Genomic DNA, 23082 nt, shown 5'->3' on the forward strand with positions numbered 1-23082 from the left:
CTCAGCCCTAAGAAACTCCCCAAACCTCAACAAATTTGGTTGTATGCGACCACCCCAAATTTGGGAAGCTTACATCAGGCAGACCTTCAGCCCAACGGCCAAGAACACCTACTTAGCCTGCTGGAGGGCACCATCAGGACTTTTAGGAGAAGAATAGCTTCCTCACTTCGTTCTCAGTTACTGTGTTGTATTGCCTATGTGCACGTGCCTTTTTTTGTCAGTTCCTTTTGAAGATGGCGTGATGTTGCCGAAATATCGGAAATATTTGTTAAAGTGTAATTTAATTTATATTCGTATCTACGTTGTTCAATTCCTTAAGTGATTTAGTAATGCATAACTAACGTATAAGCCTGTCTACGAGAATCAACAATAACAAGTCAGATGCATTTGTCAAAACAGAAATTTCCATTCCTGGGGGCTAATAAACTCCACTACAGCCCCAGAATCTACAGCCATAAATACTTAACCTCATGAGGGGGCTCAACTCGCCCCAATAGGGTCGGGGGAGAAAAGGGAGGAAACTCCATATGAATAAATAAATAAGCTCCACTGTTGAGAACAAAGTCAAAGTAGTTCAGATTGTTATTTAGATAACTTTAAATATCTTATGAAGTTAATTCCTTCCATTCAATCCAATGGGAATTTTATAAATGCCTTCATCCTTTCTCTTTCACACCAGAAGCACAATGTTTCATTTAATAATATAACATCATCCTTTTCAAAAGTTAGGCACCATCAAAACCTGATGCCCTGAGCTTATGCTTTTCATTTACCAGAAGTACTCTTAAACATGAACTTCAATACCTTTAATTCATTTCTCTCTCTCTCTCTCTCCAATCTTTATTCATCCTCAATTTTGTAAAGAAGACATACAAATTCTCTGTTCAGTAAATGTCAAATATTAGAAAAAAAAAAATCATCTGGTCTACTATTCATAATTTATTTTAATGGTATTACAACACCAAAAGAATTAAATAATAAAAATATGTTCATTAATGGCTTATATTTTGCTAAATTTCAAACCAGCATCTTCTGGCAAACAATATGTTACTATTCACATGAGACAATCAGTAAGTGAAGCAATTCAAATTGTAAAGGACAAACGATCTAAAGATCCAATTGGATCCCTCTATCTAATGTTGTAAAAAAAAGAACTAGTACAGTTGTGTAGGAGCTGATCTTAAGATAACAGTCTCCCAGATTTTTGGCAAATTATTGCAGTCATACTTATTAAGGTTAGGAGAATATTTCATAGCTATTGCTGATTCTAAAATAATCTTTCTGACTGTAATGACTTCTATATAGCACTTAATTTCCTTCCATCTAATCTTCTGTGCAGGGTGTCCAAAACATGGTCTGGTAGTCCAAACTCACCATAATAATGGTAGTGAATGTATTTCTTTTGGTCTTCAAAGTGAATGAGAACAGATCTTGTTTGTCCATAGTAGGTTGTCACAGTGATAGGGAAATTCGTGCACTCCAGAATATGTTGTAAGATGAAGTTTGTTCTTAGGAGAGCAGATCAAAGTTGCTATTTAATGTGTGGTGTGAAAGTTAGATGTTATTAGTACTTTGGCTATCTTTTCAGAAACACCTCGAATATATGGAACATTAATGGTGGTGTTTTGTTCTTGTATGTTTGGGGAGGGAAAGTTGGAGGGTAGGAGCTGTAGCCATTGGCCAAGATAGTATGACAAAGATAGTCGAGTTCTGTGGAAAGAGCTGCACCATTAGAACAAGTAGCTCAACTCTGCGTGTAAGCATATTTAGAATTCCATACCTTGATGCTAGATGACAATGTGACTGTTTATGTAGAAATCTTCCTGTGTGTTAGCTTTCTATAAATGGAAAAAGACAAGTGAACTATATGAAAGGAGAGTGATAATGTGTCAAGAAAAGCAAACAGTTATTTGATTATTTTTCTACTGTGAAGGGAGTTTTAGGTTGTTGGCTGTTAAGGTAAGTTACAAAAGAATCCAAAGCATCCATTTTGTTCTCAAAGTGTTCTGTGTAAAAATCAGTTAAGGGGGGGGGGGGGGAATAACCCAAAGTTGTACCATTAATCTGTTTGTAGATTATTTCTCACCAAGTAAAGAACCTGCATACATGGTAAATTTCAATAATTGAAAGATATCAGGGTTCGGTACTAGGGCCACTACTCTTTGATTTGTACATCAATGGCATAGAGAAAGATTTAAGAGGGGATATTCAGTTGTTTGCTGATGATGCAAGATTCGGGAGAGCAATAGTTGATAAAAGGTGATGTAGATATCTTGCAGGATGATTTAAATAAATTGGCATTGTGGGCAAAGGATAATGATAGTCAATTTAATGTTGCAAAATATAAGTAAAGCATAAATAATAATAATAAAATGCTGAATTGGATTTAAACGATATTGATGCAAACACAGATTGATAAGAAAATAACTATTTATTAACTTAAAAGCTAATATTTTGCTGGAATTATATCCAGCATCTTCAGAGCACACAAACAAAGTTTGTTACAAATGCAAGACAACCACAATTCGGTGTAACAGTGGGGCTAGTATAAGTAATTACAGTGTGCAACACAAGACTAAAGTCGTAATACGGCACCATCTAAATTAAAAAAACAGTCCACAGTTTTGAAAAAAAAATACAGTAGTCCAAATAGTAGTCCTTGAAAATTTTGAAAAAAATAAAAAATAAAATAAATAAATATTAATTTGGTCTTGGGATGACTATCTCCCAAATCTTTGGTAGATTTATACAGCCATACTTTTTAAGGTTTGGAGTATGTTTTAAGGCTTCTGTTGATTCCAGGAACAACCTCTCTGATTTGTAGAAGCTTCTGTGCAGTACTTTTGTTTTTTTCCAATTGATCCTGTGTGCTGGGGTATCCAAAGCATGGTCTTTGGATACCCTTGTCAACTTGCCATAATGAAAGTGCTGGATATCTATTTTGTGTTCATTGAGGCGGATGTCCACAGTTCTTCCTGTCTGTCCGCAGTAGACTCGATGACAAGAACAGGGCACTTCATAGACTCCTGGATGTGATAAAGGAGTGAATCTGTCTTTAGGTGAACAGATGAGCGTTGCCAATTTCACATAACGTTTAAATACGGTGTGATATAATGGCAACGCTCATCTGTTCACCTAAAGACAGATTCACTCCTTTATCACATCCAGGAGTCTATGAAGTACATTAGTATGAGGTACATTAGTAAATAAGGAAGTGATATAAAAACGAACAATTATTTTAAAAACATTTGCACACAAAGCTAGAACTCAACTAACTTTGTCATACTTTATTGGCCAATGGCTACAGCAGACATCCCTGAAATACAGGATCATGAAAATTAAAGTATCCCTATTTAAGCTCTTGTGGCACAACATCCAGTGATCGAAATGCTGTGAAACTTTGCAGCAATACATTGTGCGCTATGTAGAAGAGATATCTGAGAAAAAAAGTTCCAAACTTTACCACTAGGGGCATTGTATACAACAAATTAATGAAATTTACATATCACAACTTGGTAGGTAATTGGAGGGTTTAAAAAAATGGATACAGGATTTTTCCCTTCATTCTGGTTGTTAATACTGTCCTCAGTGATGGCACTAACCTTGCACCAACGTGCTTCGCTTGTGAAGTTGTACTACCTAAACAATTGCAATGCTGCTGCACTCCACGAATTTCATTGCCTGAACAAATATCGACAAGGTCCACTATCTTCATGCGCTCTGCAATGAATGATTAGTCATTTGGAAGAAATGGGATAATTGGGGGTTAGACCTCGCAGAGGTAGCAAACCAATCAGTTTATAAGTGAATGAAGTTGCTACTGCTGTTGTGGAGCAGGCCATGAATAACAGCATTGGTTCCATTCAAGATAACTCTGACACAGGGTTTGCACCTGCAGGTCTTTGAAACTTGAATAATATTCCTTGCTTGAGTGGAATTGGAGACGCTGCATAGCCGTGAATGATTTTGTGGGGAGATGAGGCTCACTTTCACCTGAATGGAGCTGTGAATACCCACAATTGCCAGGTATTGGCTACATAAAACCCACATGCAATCCAACAAATTCTTTTGCATTCACCCAAAGTTATCTGGTGTGGAAATGGTCGAATCATAAACAGCTTTGTTTAGCATTGGACCATTCTTCTTTGAGGACTTGAATATGATCTGCTCAGTTACTGCAGAGAAGAGGTATCGCGATAAACAATTTTGTTCCACAGCTACAGCAGTGTCTGTGCATGACTTCAGTCATTTTCATGCAGGATGAGGCCCCTCCACACATTGTTCTGTATGTTCTGTAAAGGAGGTTCTTTGAGAATATTTCACAAAGCCAGAGTGATCAGCCATGTGTTTCCCATTGCATGGCTCTCTCATTTACTGATCTGACCTCTTGGGAATTTCTCAAAGACAGTGTTTATTGGAATTATCCTGATAACTTGCCAGTGCTGAAAGACAGCATAATGCAGCACATGCATAACATCAGTCCTGACCAGCCGCATTGAACACGCCTTGCAAAGAATATACAACACACTGTACAGTTTGTGGCATACTGGGGAGAAGCACAATGAACAGTACAGCCTAAGCATAAATAAAAATTATTTATGCTTGTGTTGCTTTTCTCCTTCTTACCCACACAGAAAATTTACTACATCCACATTTGGTACATCATACAGCACCTCTGGTGGTGAATTTTGGTTTCTATTTTTTGTTTCTTAGATTTTACTTCTGCATGATGCACAAAGTATTCCTGCAAAGCTTCACAGCATTTGGATAATTGGGTGGTACTCTGCAAGGTCTTAAACAGAGATACATTAATTTTGATCACTCTATATATTTACTACCATTATTATGGTAAGTCTGGACTGGTAGACTATGCTTTGGACCCCTACACACAGAAAACCAATGTATTATATAGAAGACAGAAATATAAGATCAAATAATGTTGGCATCTTGACAGGTAACAGATTGATTTGGAGGAAAATTGTACATAGGAAGTTAGTAATGATGTAAATTTTTCATGTAGTACTATCATATCCTGTACCCCCCACCCCTTGAGGGTACATGTCAGGAATTTTGATGATGATGAGACAAATCAGGTTCTTGCCTATCGTATGATTTCTTCCAGACAGAGGATAATCTATTTTACTGGAACAAAACTAGTCTTATATAAAAGCTGCTTTCTGCTAGAAAGGCTGTATAAAGAAAGCTGTGAAACTCTGATCAACTGAACTTAAATAAGAACAACTATCTTAAATTTCCGAGTTTTTGTTTAGTAATTTCACTAAACAAACACAGCTGTAATTATTGTATTTATAAAAAGGCTTAGGTGCTGTTGATTATTCATAATAGCACTCTTAAAAAAACACCAAGAGATGAAAAAATAAATTTATTGAACTTAGTAATATTTCACTGTTTTTTTACCCAGAATCTGCAGAGCACAAATTATAACTGTGACAAGCACAGAGCACTCAACTAAATCATGTAGAAACAATTGAAATTGTAACTGAAAAAGATCTAATATTCCTATTAGGGCTAGATAGCCATAAAGTTAATTTGGAGAGTCAGTCTATCTAGTCTCAGAATGACTATCTCCTAGATCTTCGGAAAAGTAACGCAACCATGCTTGTTGAAATTGGGAGAGCCCTTAATAGCCAATGCTGATTCTAAAAGTCTATCAGATCTTCTATGTAATACTAATCTTCCTCAGTGGCGCCACATGATCATTTTGGTTGGGTGTGCTGTCATATTTTCCAGGAAGGGGGGGGGGGGGGGAGCTTGAAGACAAATAATTAAATCAATAAATTTTTATAATTACTGATTTAATTAAATAATTACATCAATAAACGTCTTTTAGTTTTTTTTTTTAATGTAATTATTTGTTGATGTAAACTATAAATACATTATTTTCATTTTGCATCAATTTTAATGATCTTTAATTCTTGAAGAAAAAAAAGTATTCAGAATTAATAGTTTTTAGCACAATTTCATATACTAAAAAATTGACTGCATATTTTTATCAAAAATCAACTAATTAATTAATCCTAAATTAAATTATTTCAGTTTAAAAGCAAAAAAAATCATAAAACTAACAAGAGTAAAATGATATTAAATTACATACACTTACCTTTTAAAAATGTATTTTTTTTGTTTAAAATTTTTTTCACTATAAATTTACAATTCACACTTCACTCTGTAACTTACTAGACAGAGGGCACACTAACTGATCACTGTTCACAAATCAGAAAAAGATGAACCAAAAACAGGAACACGTGTTTTATTACTGCAATAAAACACTTTTTCTATGGCTACCACGCAACAGGCCAACCCATAATAAAATTTTAAGACAGACAAAGCGTTCCCAGGGTCGAGGGAATAAGATTATATATTTCAATCAATTTTACGATTATAATTTGTGAAATTTTTTAATCGATCCCAAGGGGAAGTGCCCTGTCCCTGTCCTGCAATCCCACAGTCATGGGCAATACCAGTTAATATTGGGAATTTTTCATGTGCATATTTCCAAATAACTTCAATTGTTTATTGATTTTAAATGTAAACTATTCTGAATGTTTATTATCTCGAGTTCTACTTCAGCTTGGATTATATCAAACAGCCCACTAATTTTATTTGAAATTTCTGTGATGTTCAATTTTCTTGAAATGGATTACTGATAACAGATACAATCATTTCAGTTTTATTAAAATCTTTAAATCTTGAATTTATTTCTTCCTCAACTAATTCTATTTCGCGAATAAATTCTTTTAAATCATAGCGAAGCATTTCTTGATTTTGTTCAAAAAATTTTAATAAATATGAGAGATGTATTAATTTGTGGTCATTTATATCTTTCTTTAATAAAAGTAAGTATTGTTGGAAAGTTTTATTGAACTTAACATGTCAATTAAATTTTTATCTCAACCTTGTAACTCTAAATTTAAATTGCTTAATTTCGTACAGAAATCTACTAAAAATGATAAGTGTAACAACCATCTTTTATCACTCAATTGTGGATGAATATCTCCTTTTTCATCAAGAAAATTTTTTATATCGTTAATTAATACAAGAAATCTTTCTAAAAATTGACTTTTGCTGAGCCAGCGAACATTATTGTACAACAGAAGTTCCCTATCATCATCTGCCTGTAATTTAAATAACTGCCATTGCAGGGCTTTTCCTCAAACAGAATTTACAATTTTAAATGTAATATCCAAAACATCTTTCGTGTTTAATCTTTTACTACACACTACTTGTTGGTGAATAATACAGTGGTATGTTAAAAAATCTGGATATTTGTATTCGTTTTTACATAATGAAATGAAGCCTGATTTATTACCTATCATTGCAGGAGCACCATCAGTAGTAATAGACACAAATTTAAAAAGCGGAAGTTTGTGTTGTTTCACTAATTCATCAAATGCCAAAAAAATGTCTTCTCCCCTAGTCCTTCCCAATAATGGAATAATTTTCGAAAGTTCTTCTTTACTTGAATAATCTTGAAATACCATTAACTGAGCAATATCAGTGAAGTTGTTTGATTCATCAAATTGTAATGAAAACCAACACACTGGTGAATGTCTGATGTTAACTTGGCCTGGAAACTTTTCTCCGGCAATTGGAACTCTTCCTTTCGGCAATATGAAATCTTGTCTGCAGCCTAGAAGTAGTCTCTCTCTAGGGATGTTTCGAACCGAGAAGCTCCTTTCTGGAAGCGGGAAACTCCTCTCTCAAGCAACGTGGATCCGGGCAGTCTCTCTGATGGTGACTCTGGACCGGGCGGTCTCCTCTCTGACAGCAATTCTGAAACCTGGACCCCCCTTCTCCTTGCTTCAGTCCCTTTTTATTAGATCTCCTCTGAGACCTTGCATGAAGTTTGGCACCCCAAAGAATCGGTATGAGTCTTTCATTTTAAGTTTCAAGTTCGGCACGTCTTTTGTTCTCCTCTGCTTTCTTTTGATTGTAAGTTGCCAGCCATCGGAAAGTTGTTTGAAATCTTTCTAACTGACTTCGGAGATGTTTACACTTAGAGCCTGCAAGCCTTTCTCATGCATACAAGTTTCAATAACAATCTTTCTAATGCCACCATGTACAGCTTCAGCAACAAAACATTGCCTTTGTTTTCAAGACTCTAACATATTCTTATTAAAGCAGTATATACAGTTAGCTTCAAAAGAGTTATTTACATAAACATCTAATACAAACTATACTGAGACAAACAAAGTTTATTTTTTTTTACAATATTCACATGGGACTAAACCTAAGTAAAAAATCGACGTAGTGTGCTTTGGAATATTTAAGCTACAATCGAGTTTTTACACTTTGCTTATAATCGTATTCACTCGGCTCGCTGTTTTACTTCCACTGATCCAAATTAATTCATTTACTCGGACTTGCGAATTAAAAATAATACAAAATAATGATAAATAAAATATTATGTTTTCAGTTTTAATTAAATTTGTAAGTAAGGAGGAATACACAAGATATCGACCAAAAATCGCTCTGCGATCGATGGGATGAACACCTCCTGACATAAGGTTTTAGCTTTTTTGATAATCTCTTTCGGCTAAGATGTAACTTTTAAAAAAAAATAATTTATACATTTTTTTTCACTTTTGAGATTTGGTAAAATTCCAATTTATAATCTTGTAGGTAGAGGAATCTTTAAGGACATTATAAAGGAAATGACAGTTGCATTTCCTTTATATGTTTTGGCTATAATAATTTTTTTGTTCCTGTATAATTTTTAAGTGCTGATATTTTTTCAGGTGAAATGTTATTCTTGTGAGGCTTGAATTTTGTCAGAATACTGGACACATCCAAATGAATATCACTAGTTCTGAATGTGAAAGACCACAGGTACCATGTTTATTGCTGGTTATTATTTCCAAAACCACCACTTTTTTTTTTTTTTTTTTTTTGATCAATGCCAAAATTATGCCCTTGGCTAAGTACATTTATTGCATCTTCTGAGTGACCAGATTCACCACTACATGTTCTTTTTGTAGCTGTGGTCAGGAATTGCTTTGTTGTCAAAGAACTTCAAATTTCTTCAAATGATGGTTCCGAACTTTTTTAAACTCTTTAGTAGTAGTAGTAGCAGCATTTTCCGAGATGGTATACAGGATAGAGCGCAAATCTGGATTACAGATTTTCGAACGTGCTTCACGTAATGTAGTGACAGCAGCATTTATTTTAGCTAGCTCAAGCATGTGTAAATATGCTTAACTTTTGAATTGAACTATTCTGTCTGAATGTTAGATATGAATGGTATTGTCTTAGTATGGTTAATTGGGGTCATAGAGAGCACCATGTTTGAACATTAGTTCTTTTTCAGTTACAATTTGAATCGTTGCTGCAATGATTTAGTTGGGTACTGCATGTTTGTCACAGTTATGATTTGTGCTCTGAAGAGGCTGTGTAGAAAACTGGCGAAATATTGGTAAGTTCGATAAATTATATTTTTCCCTCTTGGTGTTGCTTATACCATGAAGCGTAATTACGAAGAGTTGTAATTTTTTTTTTTTTTTAACTAACTGCTTTTATCCATTAGACTCCAATGAAAATACTGATAACTAGGAAACCTGGATGAAAATTCTATCTACTTGAATCATTTAATGCAAGTATATGTATTTTCTTTGACAGTTCTTAAGGTTTTTATTAACATCAAGCATAGGTTTGAGTATTATTAGTTTCAAAGCATTATACACAACACATAGAATTTATATTCAAAGTATTGTAGCATTAATCTTATATCCTGATACCTTCTGTTGCTGTGTAGCTGAAGACCATGCTACTTCTGGGCTAAGCCTATTTGGACTGGAGCTGCTGCTGCTAGATGAAGTACTTGAACTTAAAAGAAGTCCACCATTAACGTGACGAGATACAGAACTTACCGAACCTGGTAAGTAGAAAAAAATATTTGAAATGTCACTAAATTTCCTGTGCAAAATTAGTAACTTTCTTAGATGAAGAAAAAATAATCTATTATAAAAGAAATAAATTACAAATTACAAAATAAATATTTCGTACATTTAATACTCTTTAACATACTTAACATTTTCAACAATATCACAAATATTCTACAAGAAGATTAAATTTTCATAAGCAATGTCACCCTCAAGCCAAAAGCAGGCTGCTTATGTTATTTTCCATTTGTTTATTTTGCAAACTTCTGACAAACTTGCAAAATAAGCAACTGGAATTCACGAGTACTGTTCCTTTGATGCTGATCAAAATATCTGGTCACATATTCATCCCAACTCTCACTCTAATATGGAAGGCATTAATATAAAGTTGGTCCACATTTTGTGGCTATAACAGCCTTCAATTTTCTGGAAGGCTTTCCACTAGATTTTGGTATATTGCTGGAGTAATTCCTTTCATTCTTCCAGAACAGCATTAGTGAGGTCAGTCACTGATGATGGGCAATACTCCTGGCTTGCAATAGTGTTCCAATTCATCACACAGATGTTCCATGGGGTTAAGATCAGAGCTATGTGCAGGCCAGTCAAATTCTTCAACACTTATCTCATCAAACCATTTCTGAACAGACCTTGCTTTGTGGACAGGAGCACTGTTGAGTTGATACTGGAAATACCTTCACCAAACTGTTGAGCACAGAATTGTCCAGAATGTTATTATAGGCTACAGCATTAAGATTCTGCATCACTGGAACTAGTCTGAACCATGAAAAACATCATCTGATCATGATATCTGCACCACTAAACTTCAAAGATGGCGCAACACATTGGGCTAGGTAAGATTCTCCTGGCAGATGTGTGATTCATCACTCCAGAAAATGCATTTCCACTGCTTCAGAGTCCAATGGTGGCAAGCCTTACACCACTCCACCTGATACTTGGCAGTGCCATTGTTGATGTTAGTCTTATGTGCAGCTGCACAGCCATGGAAACCCATGTTCTTTAGCACGTGATGAACAGTTGCTAAAGTTGCTTACAGAGGAATTTCAAAAAAATTGCCCGAGGACAGGAAATTTTTTACGGCATGCTCTTTGATACTCAGTGGTGCCACTTTGAATTTTATGTGACCTATCAGTTCATGATTGTGCTGTTGTTCCTCAGTATCTCTACTTCACAATAACATTACCTATAGTTAATCAGGGAAACTGCAGCAAGGCAGAAATTTCCCAAACTGAGTTGTTGCAAAAGTGGCATCCTATGATAGCCACGTAGAAATCACTGAGGTCTTCAATATTTCTCACTTTACACTATGAAGCTTGCAAAATAAATCAATAGATCAATAATATCTTGTAAAACCCAAGATATTATTGATCAGATAATATAGGTCAAGAGTGCTAATACTGCATTCATGTTAACACTGAGAAAAATTTTGAAAATATTTCAATACAAAGGTACTGCACTTCTATAAAAATATTCAAAGCAGTGTTTATTACCATCATGAAATATTTTGTGATCATTTCATGACCACAAAATATTTCTTTTATACTGAATATTACCCATTATGACTGCAGAAGTATTTCTAATAACACTGTAGTTTTAATTTTTTTTTTTCCTCCTGTCAAAAAAGGTACCAGGATATTAATGAAAGTACTGGTCACGTAAAATTACTGTATGATTAAATTTCCAATCCTTAGCAATTATTTCATATATGATAATAATCCTTTGTACACCTATCCAGTGAAAGTCTGTAGGCCTCTTTAACTAAACTGATTAACATCCAAAACAAAATATTTGGTAAGAAACTCAACAATAAAAAGACCAAATGTAGAAGAATTGCCAGAAACATAGAAAGCTTTAACAGCATTCTTAATGGAGAATAGAACAAGTACATATTTCTGCATGCCGTTTAGTGAGATTGTAGGGTGCCAGTTGAATTACTTTCTATGGAATAAGAGAGAAATTAGCATAAACATTAAATTAGCAGCATATGGGAAAGTGCTCGAATCAATTTAACTTATGATCTGAGAGTTGGGTTAGAAATAAATCAGTTAATGAGAATGATGTGAGAGTGTTCTCAGAAAACTTAGGAGAGTGAATGGATGGCATCAATGGCTGAATCAGATTTAAAAATTTAGATATTAGGAAGGAGCTTGAGATTGTTAGCATTCAGAAATATGTGAGCAGAGCTAATCTAAGGTGGTAAGGTCAAACAGAAATCCAGAGGAAGACGAAGATCTAGCAGGATTGATGCAGTTAGGGGTGTCCCAGGAGACAGGAATATAACATACATACATACTGATGATGGTGATTGTTATAACCTGGATGGTACTCAGTGTGTGGTTAGGAAATAGATTCAGTGGTTAGGGAAAGAGATTTACTTCATAATTAATAAAAGGATTTTTTTTCCCTATAGGCAACTGGCATGGTGAGAATGTGAGATCATTCAGACTATAGAAAAGACTCGTTCTATTAAACAATAGCAAATAACAAACATAATTTAATATTAACAGTTAATATACAGAATAAGCAAAATTAAGGAGCTTACAAACTACAGAGCTAGCTTGATATTCTAACACACACACTATTTTTCTCAACTTAACACAACAAATTAACATCTTCCTGTAATTTAAGTTTTACAGCATGAAATATAATTCTTTGTTACTTATGGTGAACATGCTTTAATTCAATATATGCTGATTCATTCAGCATATATTGAATTAACCATATTAATAATTATTACAACAAAATTTTGGATGGTTAAGCTGATGTTATTTTCACTGTCCTAGAAAATCTTGTTTTTGCATTCCTTTCCTTCTTTTAACACATAAAGACGCCTTACCTCCACTGTACCTAGAGGCATTAACACACATTAAGTTCACAATTAGTCCAACATGAGAATCAAATTCCTTGTTTACTGGTTAAAGTATTGTTGCATTTAAAAGCAACCTCTGGGTAAATTTCAGGCAGAACTGATGACAGCATTTAAAATGAAGGAAGGTATCATCCTGCTGGAGTGATTTTTGTGAAATATTCCTCCTAGCTTAACACTAATGGAAAATTTGCTAATCTTTCCTCGCCCATTCTATTTAAGTGACCATACCACCCGAGAGTAGCTCTGCTAACGCATTCCTGGACTCTGACAATGTCAAGTTCTTTTCTAATATCCTTGTTTTTAATATGATATTGCCATTGATGCCATCTGTTCATGCCTATAATCTTTCTCAGGACTCATATCTGCAGTCTCTATTCTTTGGTCAAGTGTTTTATTTCTGACCCAGCTCTCAGATCCATAAGTTAAAACTGGTTTGAACACCGTCTTGTAATACAGCTAATTTAGTATTCCCATTAATTTCTCTCTTATTCCATATGAATTTATTCAATTACCTTCCTACCATACCAGCTTTGTTAATTCTGTTGTCTATTTCCATATTTAATTTACCATCTTCACTAAAAATCGTGTCTAGTAGCTGAAATGCTTTACTTGTTCCACAGGTTCTCTGTTCACAATGCAGTTGACATTTTCAATGATTCTGTATATTTTCATTGTCTTTGTCTTTTTAATGCTGACCTTCATACCATATCTATTACAACAGTTATTCAATTTAGTCAGGGAATCTTGCAGACTTGTAGTGGATTTATTTAGAAGTATAACATCGTCCACATAAAGCAAAGAGCTGACATCAACATCTCCAATTTTGATATCATGTTTAATACCACTTTCCTTCATAATATGATCCATATAGATAATGAATAACAGAGGGGATAATGTACATCCTTGTCTCACACCAAATTTAACATTAAACCACCTTCCTGTACTTCATTCAATTCTAACTGCTGACTTACAACTCAAATAAAGACTAAGTATTGCTTGATATAATGCCCCATTGACACCACATAACTACAGCATATTGAATAGCTTCTCTCTTGGCATCTTGTCATATGCGTTTTCCAGATCGACAAAACATAAATACAGATCTTTGTTATATTCCCATGCTTTCTCAACTATTTGTCGAAAGTGAAGATCTGATCCTGACAGCCTCTATTTGGCCTGAATCCAGCTTGTTCTTCACCAAGCTTTTCTTCTACAATTCTCCTCAACCGTTTCTCAAGTATGCTTGCATAGATCTTGCAGGAACATTCAGTAGGGAAATACCTCTGTAATTCTCACATTAAGTTTTATTTCCCTTTTTATATATGGGTATTATGAGATCTCTACTCCAATTATCGGGAATTCATCCCTCTGTCCGAGTTGTCTGAACTATGCAGTGCAGCCACTGTAAAACTTTTATACCACCATACTTCAGCATTTCTGGTCGAATATTATCTACTCCTGCTGCCTTTCCATATTTCAAGCCTTTGATGGCTTTTTCTACTTCAAGTATGGATATGTATTCCTCACTGTATGCCTACTGAGAGTTTTTTTACCGCTGTGCGATCACTGCTTGTTTCATTTAGCAATTTTTCAAAGTAATTACTCCATACTTCAAGGATATCTTTTTCTCCCATTTTCATGTAACCTTTATTATCTCTACCTCCTTTTACAGCACTCTTTCCTCCATTTCTAAGCTTCTTCAACAACCTCCAGAATATTTTGCCACCTTCTTGATATTTATTTTCTATGTTCTTGCCAAAGTCCTCCCATGAATTTTGTCAGTTTTAGCTTTCTTACATTTGTCTCTGTATTCTCCAAGAGCACAAGCTGACTTATTTGCTAGGAACTTTTGATATGCTTTCTTCTTTTCCTTCACTGCCTCTTTAACTTCCTGTGTCCACTATGGAGTTCTGATTTTTCTATCCTTGCAGACAACCTCACCACACATGCCTCTCTGGATGAATCAATCAGGGGTTTCTTCAAGACTCACCACTGAATCTCCAAGGTTTGGTTGCTGTCCTCAAACTCTTTCATTTTTGATTCAATAATCTTTCTGTATTTTAGTCTATAGTTCACATCTTAGAGCTGCTCAACTTTTATTCGCTTTAAAACATTCTTACATGCTATTCTTTTCAATATGAAATTCAATTTTATGCTGCTCAAGACTAAATAGTGATCACTTCCAATTTGAAATCCTCTGTACACTCTGGTGTCCTGCACCAGAGAGAAAACACCACTATTGACAATAACATAGTCAATGAGACTTTTCTTATTCCTTGCCTCTTCGTTTCATGTGAATTTGTGCACATTTTTATGTTAGAACATGGTGTTAGTAATAACCAGTCCATGTCCTGAGCAGAAATCCAACAGGTATTTGCTATTATTATTAGCTTTTCTCTTTTCTCCAAATTTTCCCAAACATTTTTGTATGTCTGACAATCGCTTCTTACTCTGCTATTTAGATCCCCAACAAGGACCAACTTTTCATTTTTCATTGTGTCAGTTGCTTTCTTCTAAAGTATCAAAAAATTCCTCCACTTTTACCTTAGTAAAATCTTCTGTGGGACCATAGGCACAAATAAGTCTCATTGTCCAATTCCCCATTCTCATATTTGCCCACATTACTCTACTTGAGACTGCCTCCATTCAAGAAGATTAGCCTCGTATTTTGTGTTGAATACTATGGCTACTCCTCCTTTTCCTTCATTGTTATTGCCTGAATATAACATTTTGTATTTATTGCTCAGAAAGATCCCAACAGTTTTTGTCTTTTTTGTTTCAGTCACCCCTATTATGTCGATCTGGTACTTATCTAATTCCTCAGCTAGTTCCATTTCTTTGCCATTCAGGGTTCTTATGTTGATAGTACCAATCTTTAACTCTAGTGATATTGAGTTAGGGTGTGTTTTCAGATTTGTTCCAGTAGCTTACTTTTCGCTGTTCTCCCTGGCGAAAACAATGGGAGCCTTGTTTAACCGGGCAACACCCCAGCTGGCATGAAATTTTGTCATGTTGTACCATCATTTTGTATTTTGGTTTAAGCCAATAATACAATTTAGTCGGCTAAATCCCAAATTGCCAGCCCATCCTGATTCGTTCAGTATCCAGGTAGATACCCAACACGGTGCACCACGAAAAGGTGAGGATTGGACATTAGGTCAGAAGCCTAGGTCAGTATAGTTACTTATGATGCAAATCAACAGTCAGAATGCACTGATGTACAGAAAGACAAATTGTTAAATCAATTTTAATAACTGGATATTAAACCTGATTTAATAACGTCTTATCCAAACCAATCAGGACATGTTATTTATTACAGAGATAATATCCTCCTCCTCTGCAAAATATCTAGCTGAATCAATATATGGAACAAGAGAAATAATCAAAATTATACCAGGGTTATATAAGAATGTTCAAATCATTTTAACATTTACACTGCTTGGAAAGAAATCAACAGACACACCCATGGACAAGGTGCATCATGCAATGGTTCGGCAAATTGTTGACAATTTGGATCATCCCAGGTCAACAATCAGTGATACAATACTGAGATGGAAGTGCAGGGAGTCAATTGCAGGTGCTACCTACAGTAGATGGCCCATCATGCTCACTGAACATGACTGTTGGGTGCTACAAAGGATAATATTTAAAAATCACCATTCGTTGGCTGACATGTTGAATGCAGAGTTTGGGGCAACAATTGGAACACAAATCTGCACAAAAACATTCACAACTGAGGCTCACAACATGGCTTTCCAAGATAGGACTCACAACATGCAAGCCACACATTGCCTTAACCAACATGTGCATCGTCTTCAGTGGTGCAAAAAAGCATGTACAGTGGGATGCAGAAGCTTGGAAAGCTATGTTATGGAGTGACGAATCATGCTTCCCCCTCTACCAAGTTGACTGTGGATGTGGCAAATGCTCTGTGAATGTTTCTTACCAGAGTGCATATCTCCAACTATGAAATTTGGAGGTGGGGATGTGATGGTATGGTCCTGATTTTCCTGGTTTGGCCTCAGATCTCTTTTTGTGGTGCCACAAATACTGAACTTCAAGAGGTATCTGAACATTCTGGACAATGCAATGCTTCCTACTTTTTGTTTTTTCTATGGAATTGACCACTCTCTGTTTCAACAAACAATGCACCATATCATAAGGCTGCTGCTGTAACTGCGTGGTTTGTGGACACAAACATTACCACACTTGACTGAGGTCAAGGGACATCTGCCCCACAACAGTCCAGGACCTCATTATATGCCTAGAGGAAGAATTGTCCAAAATTCCCATTGATCGCTACAGTCATCACACAGAAAGAAGGTCCTACATCTTATTAAGGTGGGCACCATGACTGTTTGTTTCTCGTATTATGGTGTCTGTTGATTTTTTTCCAAGCACTGTATATGTGGGATTAGTTTAGTTGTAGTATTTGGTATACTAAATTTACAGGACTATAATAGAAATACTGGACATCAGCAGCATTATTAGAATTACACAGGTTGTAAGAAAGCAGTGCGACTGCATATAAGAATGCAGATTAAAGACTACAGATACAAGTCTTCCCAAAAATTAAGGAAGAGAATGGCACCAGCCTCAACAGAAAACAAGTACTGAAGTATTAATTGTGTAGGATTAACCTCCAAAGCTCAGTCAGAATATACACCCAAAGATGATGGGGAATTAAAAAAAGAAAAGGGATGTAAAGACTTTTTTTGGGGGGGGGGGGCACCTTCATAGCTCAATCAATATAGATGAAGTTCTTTCATTGGAAAGACCTAACACAAAGAAATTTGCAGGTGAGTTAGCTGACTTCATACGAAAGTGGAAGGAAATTTCATCCTGGAAACTTAACTGCAAAACAGATAAACCAGCCAGAAAATTTTTAATTTTTTACAAAATAGGATCAAAGCATATAACTACTGGTAGCATATTCTTCTATTAAAAGCTACAAATAGTTTCAAGAAGATCAGATGATTTTGTAAAGATTTTATGAAATACCTATAATGAATTGATAATGCTATATAAATCTCTTACAGCCAACTCAAAATACAGCAAGTTATATCTACAATTTCTTATACAACTGCTTTCTTAAAACCTATGTACTTGTGATATCTTGTGATATTACAGACTTCCTCAATGAACTATTCATAATTTTTTCACAAGCTTAGTATACCAAATACTATAACTAATACCAGTTCATCAATGGGATTCCCAGTCACAATATGCCTCATATTAATCTAAGCACAACAATATTTTCTCTAATTAAATCTTCTCAATGTTCCACATGTGGGCACGCGAACACACACACAAAATCACATTAAGTAAGACTTTATCTTGTTACACAGAAAAATATTTTACTTTAATTTCTGGACTTTTCAAAAAAAAAAAAAAAAAAATTACCTGTTAACTGAGAATCAGGAGTTCCAGTATGGTAGGTACTATCCTCAATAATTTCTTGCTTTTGATCACTTTTTTTGACTTCTGCATTATGATTTAATTGGGGCTGAATATTGCCAACAACTGTAGAACTACGATTTAACTGCGGCTGATTAGGAGGTTCTATCACAATCTGAGGAGCTGCTCCAGAAGAATTATAGCTACCTGTAGCTTGACGGTAAGCTGCAAGACTATCCATCTGGAAAAGAATAGATTTTGATTTAGAGATACCCAATTAAAAAGCTTGAATTGAAAATTAATTCAGTATTAGTATCAAATAAATCACATTGTCTCCTTAAGCAAGCACAAATTTTAGTGTTTAATTAGTAACAAAACAGTAATAAATTTACAAATACCAAAATTAAGAAATATAAAGACAATAAATTTATTTTCATTCATTTATTTATTTTCATATAGAGATAGTAGGGTTTTTCTCCTGGAAACTCAGGTTTGACATCCCATGTGCAGGCAAATTACCTATGAGACTACATGCAATTTACAGAAAATGGAAAAAATACTGCTGTTGGTGGTGATGGGCAATAGATGGTGTTGACAATAATAGTGTCATTGTCTATTATCGAAGAATTGGGGGGGGGGGGGGGTCTGGAAATTTTTTAAACACCTAGAACAAAAACAAAAATTATATTAAAGCAAATGATATAACCACAAGAAAGAACATATCTTAAAATCTTTTAACAGCCATGTTTCAAACTGTAATTTTCGTTCTTTTTATTTTAGGATATATAAGATACAAAATTAATTAATTTTTGTTCTAGGTGTTTATCAGAACTTTCCAGCCCCCCCCCCCCTTTCCTCATAAGTAGTTGGTGGCATGTGTGTAGCAGAGAAGAGTAAAATACCCCCCCCACACACACACACAATGAGTCCTTGGAGGTGTCACAATAATAATAATAATTTATGTTGTTCACAGTAAAAATATTTCATGGATAAGGAGAGAAAGAGTGAATGTTACACTTATATACCTGTATGAGTGTAACATTCACTGGGTATGCCTTTATTCTGATTAGAATTATTCTATTGGATACTGGGTTGTAATCCAAAATGTATTTTCTGTATTCTCTTCTAACTATGTAAGTTTCAAAGGTTTTCATATCTATAGTAATAGATAATGAAATTATCTGTATTAGTGACCCATTCCTGTCAAACTCAGTTTACTGATTCCTAACATCTTAACTTATGTTCTCATTTCTTTCTTCACTAGTTCCAGTTTTCCTGCATGCATACTTTTTACATTCCGTGTTCTTATTTTATGTAAATCAGTAAAGCAGAGGCATCTTCTTCTGAGATTAACTCTATGAATATAGGTATGGTGGGCAGCCATAAATTTAATAAATTTATATGGAATTAGAGAGAAATCAAAAACACCAAACTATCAGTATAGAAGAGCGTTCAAACCAATTTTTAGTTATAGATGTGAGAGTTGGGTTAGAAATAAAGAACTTGATCAAAGACTAGAGATAACAGACATGAGGACTCTGAGAAAAATTAAGGGAGTGAACCGATAGCATCAATGACTTGACATTGTTAGCATTCAAGAATGTGTCAGCAGAGCTAATCAATGTGGTATGGCCACTTAATAGAATGGGTGAAGAAAGGTTAGCAAAACAGATGTTTGATGCCAAGACAGCAGGAAAGAGACCCAGAGGAAGACCAAGATTTAGGTGGATTGATTGTCAGAAGTGCCTTAGAAGCATGGAATGTTAGATATGAAAATATTGGAGAGCTCGCCAATAATAGATTGATTTGGAGGAAAATTGTTGATAAGAGATTAGTAATAATGTAAATTTAATCATGTAGTGCTGTCATTGTAACCTGAACACTCTTTGGGGGGTACATATCAGGAAACTGACGATGAAGGCATATGGCAAGGTGCCAAGAGAAATGTTGTTCAAAATGCTATGGTTATTTGGCATAATTGGTACATTATATACAACAACACATAGTCTATATTTGAAATTAAGTCAGCAGTTAAAATTGATGGAGGTATAGGAAGATGGTTTGCTGTTAAATCAAATGTGAGACAAGGGTGCACAATATCTCTACTATTATTCATCTATCTATCTATATATATATATATATATGTATATTTTTTAATGTTGCTCCCAGCCACAATGCTATAGCGATACTATACATTAGAGAAATATCAGGAAAAATAGATAGCACACTGTATAATTATAATATTAAGGCAACATTCAAACCTCCTGCAGAATTAAAAAGCATATTTAGCTCATCCAAAGATCCTTACCTTGCTCACCCAAGGGTTTACAAAATCCAGCGCACATGCAGCTTACCCTGTTATTTGCAAACTTATAGTACATTTTATACCATGGATGAGCTAAGGATTTTTTCTCTTTATTTTTATCAATTTTATATATTTTTGGTATTTTTTAAATTTAATTCTGACAGTCTGGAAATCCTGCTCTAGAGACCAAATATGGAACTTTTCTAAGCCACTTCAGGTCTCCAACAAGTGGGAGGTGTTCTCACACTGGGTGATGAAATACACTTCCCACCTAACGACAATCACAAACATCCATGGCAGGAATTGAACCTGCAGCCTATTGGTTGAAGAGAGGGTATGCTAACTGCTCACCCAACCAGTCCAGCAAAATGGATACATAAAGGAAAATGATTTTAGGTTTAATATCAAACTGTTATTCTTGTTCTCTCATGTTAGGGTTCTGAATCATGTTCTTCAGAGTACTATCTGCAATCCATATAGTATTTACACCAAGTCCCTACTTGACATAAGTACTTACACTAAGTAGGGACTGGCCATAAGTACTTATACCAAGCCCCTACACCATACCAAAACTTGGTTTTGGCATGGTGTAGGGGCACTTTTCAATTAATTTTGTGACAAGTTTGAAATGCACAATCAGAAAGGACAGTTTTAACACAGTGAAGGAATTTAATGTGGTGTTTGCCTTTTCTTATTGGAATTGTATATCCTGTTTATCCAATGTAAGGTAAGCTGCAGGTGCACTGGATTTTGTAAACCCTTGGGTGAGCAAGGTAAGGATCTTTGGATGAGCTAAATGCTTTTTAATTTTGCAGGAGGATTGAATGTTGCGTTAATATTATAATTATGCAGTGTGCTATCTATTTTTCCTGATATTTCTTTAATGTATAGTATTATCGCTATAGCATTTTGTAATTTTTTTTTTGGAGAATCTTGTGAACTCTATTTTTTTTTTTGTACCATTCTTTATAAAGTTTGACTAATAATTTCATATTCATTCTTCAGCACATGCTCACTGGAGTAAATTGTTATAGCTCTATGTTTGAGAGTGCTGATGAGAGATGGTGGCATGAATCTTTATGTATGTATTGGTCTTTGTGCATAGGTCTACAGTAGATCGTGAAGGAAAGACAGTATGAGGAAAAATGCGTTACAAGCATGTCTAGAACAGAAAAAAAGATATTGGTTTCAATCTCAGGAATGTGTTTAATGTTTGGCAGCTGTGGTTCCCAATGATGAATATATCATGAACATATCTGAGCCAAACCGTGGGCTTGACTTGCTGAATCTAGAGCTCCTTGCTCACAGTCTTTCATGTAAAATTTGGCTGTTGTGTGTGTGTGTGAGGGGGGGAGGAGTAGTGAGTCATGGCCATATCTTCTTTTTTAGATAGAAATTATTTCCACTGAAATAATTTTCAGTGGTAAGTATGATGGTTTTGATTTTGTTAATGAAGTGTTGTGCATTTAGGAAGAGGAATGACCTACAATTCCTCAGAAGTAAAACATTTCAGTTATTTAAGTACAATTTTTAGTAAAGAGGGCAAATTAAATATGGAAATAGATAACAGAATCAGCAATGATGGTATAATGGGGACTCAAGTGAATAAATTTATAAGGAGTAAGAGAAAATTAACCAGAACACTAAACAAGACACTGTTCAAGCCTGCTTTATGGATCTGAGAGCTAGATTAGAAATAAATTGATATAAAGAAATAAAGTTGATCAGACTGGGGATCACAGATATGGGAGTTGTGCAAAAAATTAGGGGAGCAAACAGATAGCTTCAATGGCAGAATTGTATTAAAAATGAAGATATTAGAGAGAAACTTTACATTGTCAGCATTAAGGTACATGTAATGTAGAGGTAATCTCAGGTAGTAGTTCACTTAAACAAAATAGGAGAAAAAGGATTTGCAAATGAGGTGTTTGATTCAGGAAAAGCCCCAGAGGAAGATCAAGATGTAGGTGAATTGATGCAGATGGAAAAGTCTTAGAAGACTGAAATAAGAAATGACATGAAGTCCTGGCACATAACAAACTAATTTGGAGAAAAACTGTTTACAGGAAGTTAGTAATAATGTAAATATTTCGTGTAAGTATTTCAACATGCAAACTTTTCATGTAGTACTATCATAGTAGCCTGTACACATCAGAAATTTGATGATGATCATGCTAATCTATATAAACTTATGAAATTTTCTGTTGTAACACAGTATATTACATTCTCTAGAATAACTTCTGCATACTAATGTTATAGAAGACTATTATTACTATATTTACAGATTTGCATAATGACTTAAATTTGAAGGCTATTTCATAGTAATAATACCATTACAAATTGTGAAAACAAAGTTTTTAAAATTTTTCTATATCTTTTTGACTTTGATAACTTAAAGTGAAAAGATAATTAATTTACTTTGAAAATATGCATACATACTTCACTTTCATCTGTTTCAGAAGCAAACCTTGCAGAATCTGAAGGAGGCTGAGGAAATGCATCTTCACCATTAGCAGAATTAACCATGGAAGTCAAACTTGATCCACTATTGGTCTCACTTCCTGTAAAAGTAATACTTAATGCATATAAAATCC

General features: G+C 34.7%; 1 protein-coding gene across 2 annotated transcripts in view; it reads right to left on the reverse strand.

Moving 5' to 3' along the window:
- The window catches only part of LOC150110124 (constitutive coactivator of PPAR-gamma-like protein 1 homolog), a 299942-nt gene that overhangs the window by 209000 nt on the left and 67860 nt on the right, over positions 1-23082 (reverse strand). For both annotated transcript variants that reach the window (XM_090397994.1, XM_090397986.1), the window contains exons 5-7: positions 22928-23049; positions 18190-18424; positions 9756-9892 (exon numbers count right to left, since the gene is read on the reverse strand). In XM_090397994.1, coding sequence (XP_090254120.1) covers positions 9756-9892; positions 18190-18424; positions 22928-23049 — 494 coding nt within the window. The remainder of the gene's footprint in view (positions 1-9755; positions 9893-18189; positions 18425-22927; positions 23050-23082) is intronic.

Source organism: Typopeltis vanoorti, chromosome 1 (genome assembly GCF_054136105.1).
Source record: "Typopeltis vanoorti isolate ZY-2024b chromosome 1, IOZ_Tvanoo_1.0, whole genome shotgun sequence".
Taxonomy (NCBI): Eukaryota; Metazoa; Arthropoda; class Arachnida; order Uropygi; family Thelyphonidae; genus Typopeltis; species Typopeltis vanoorti.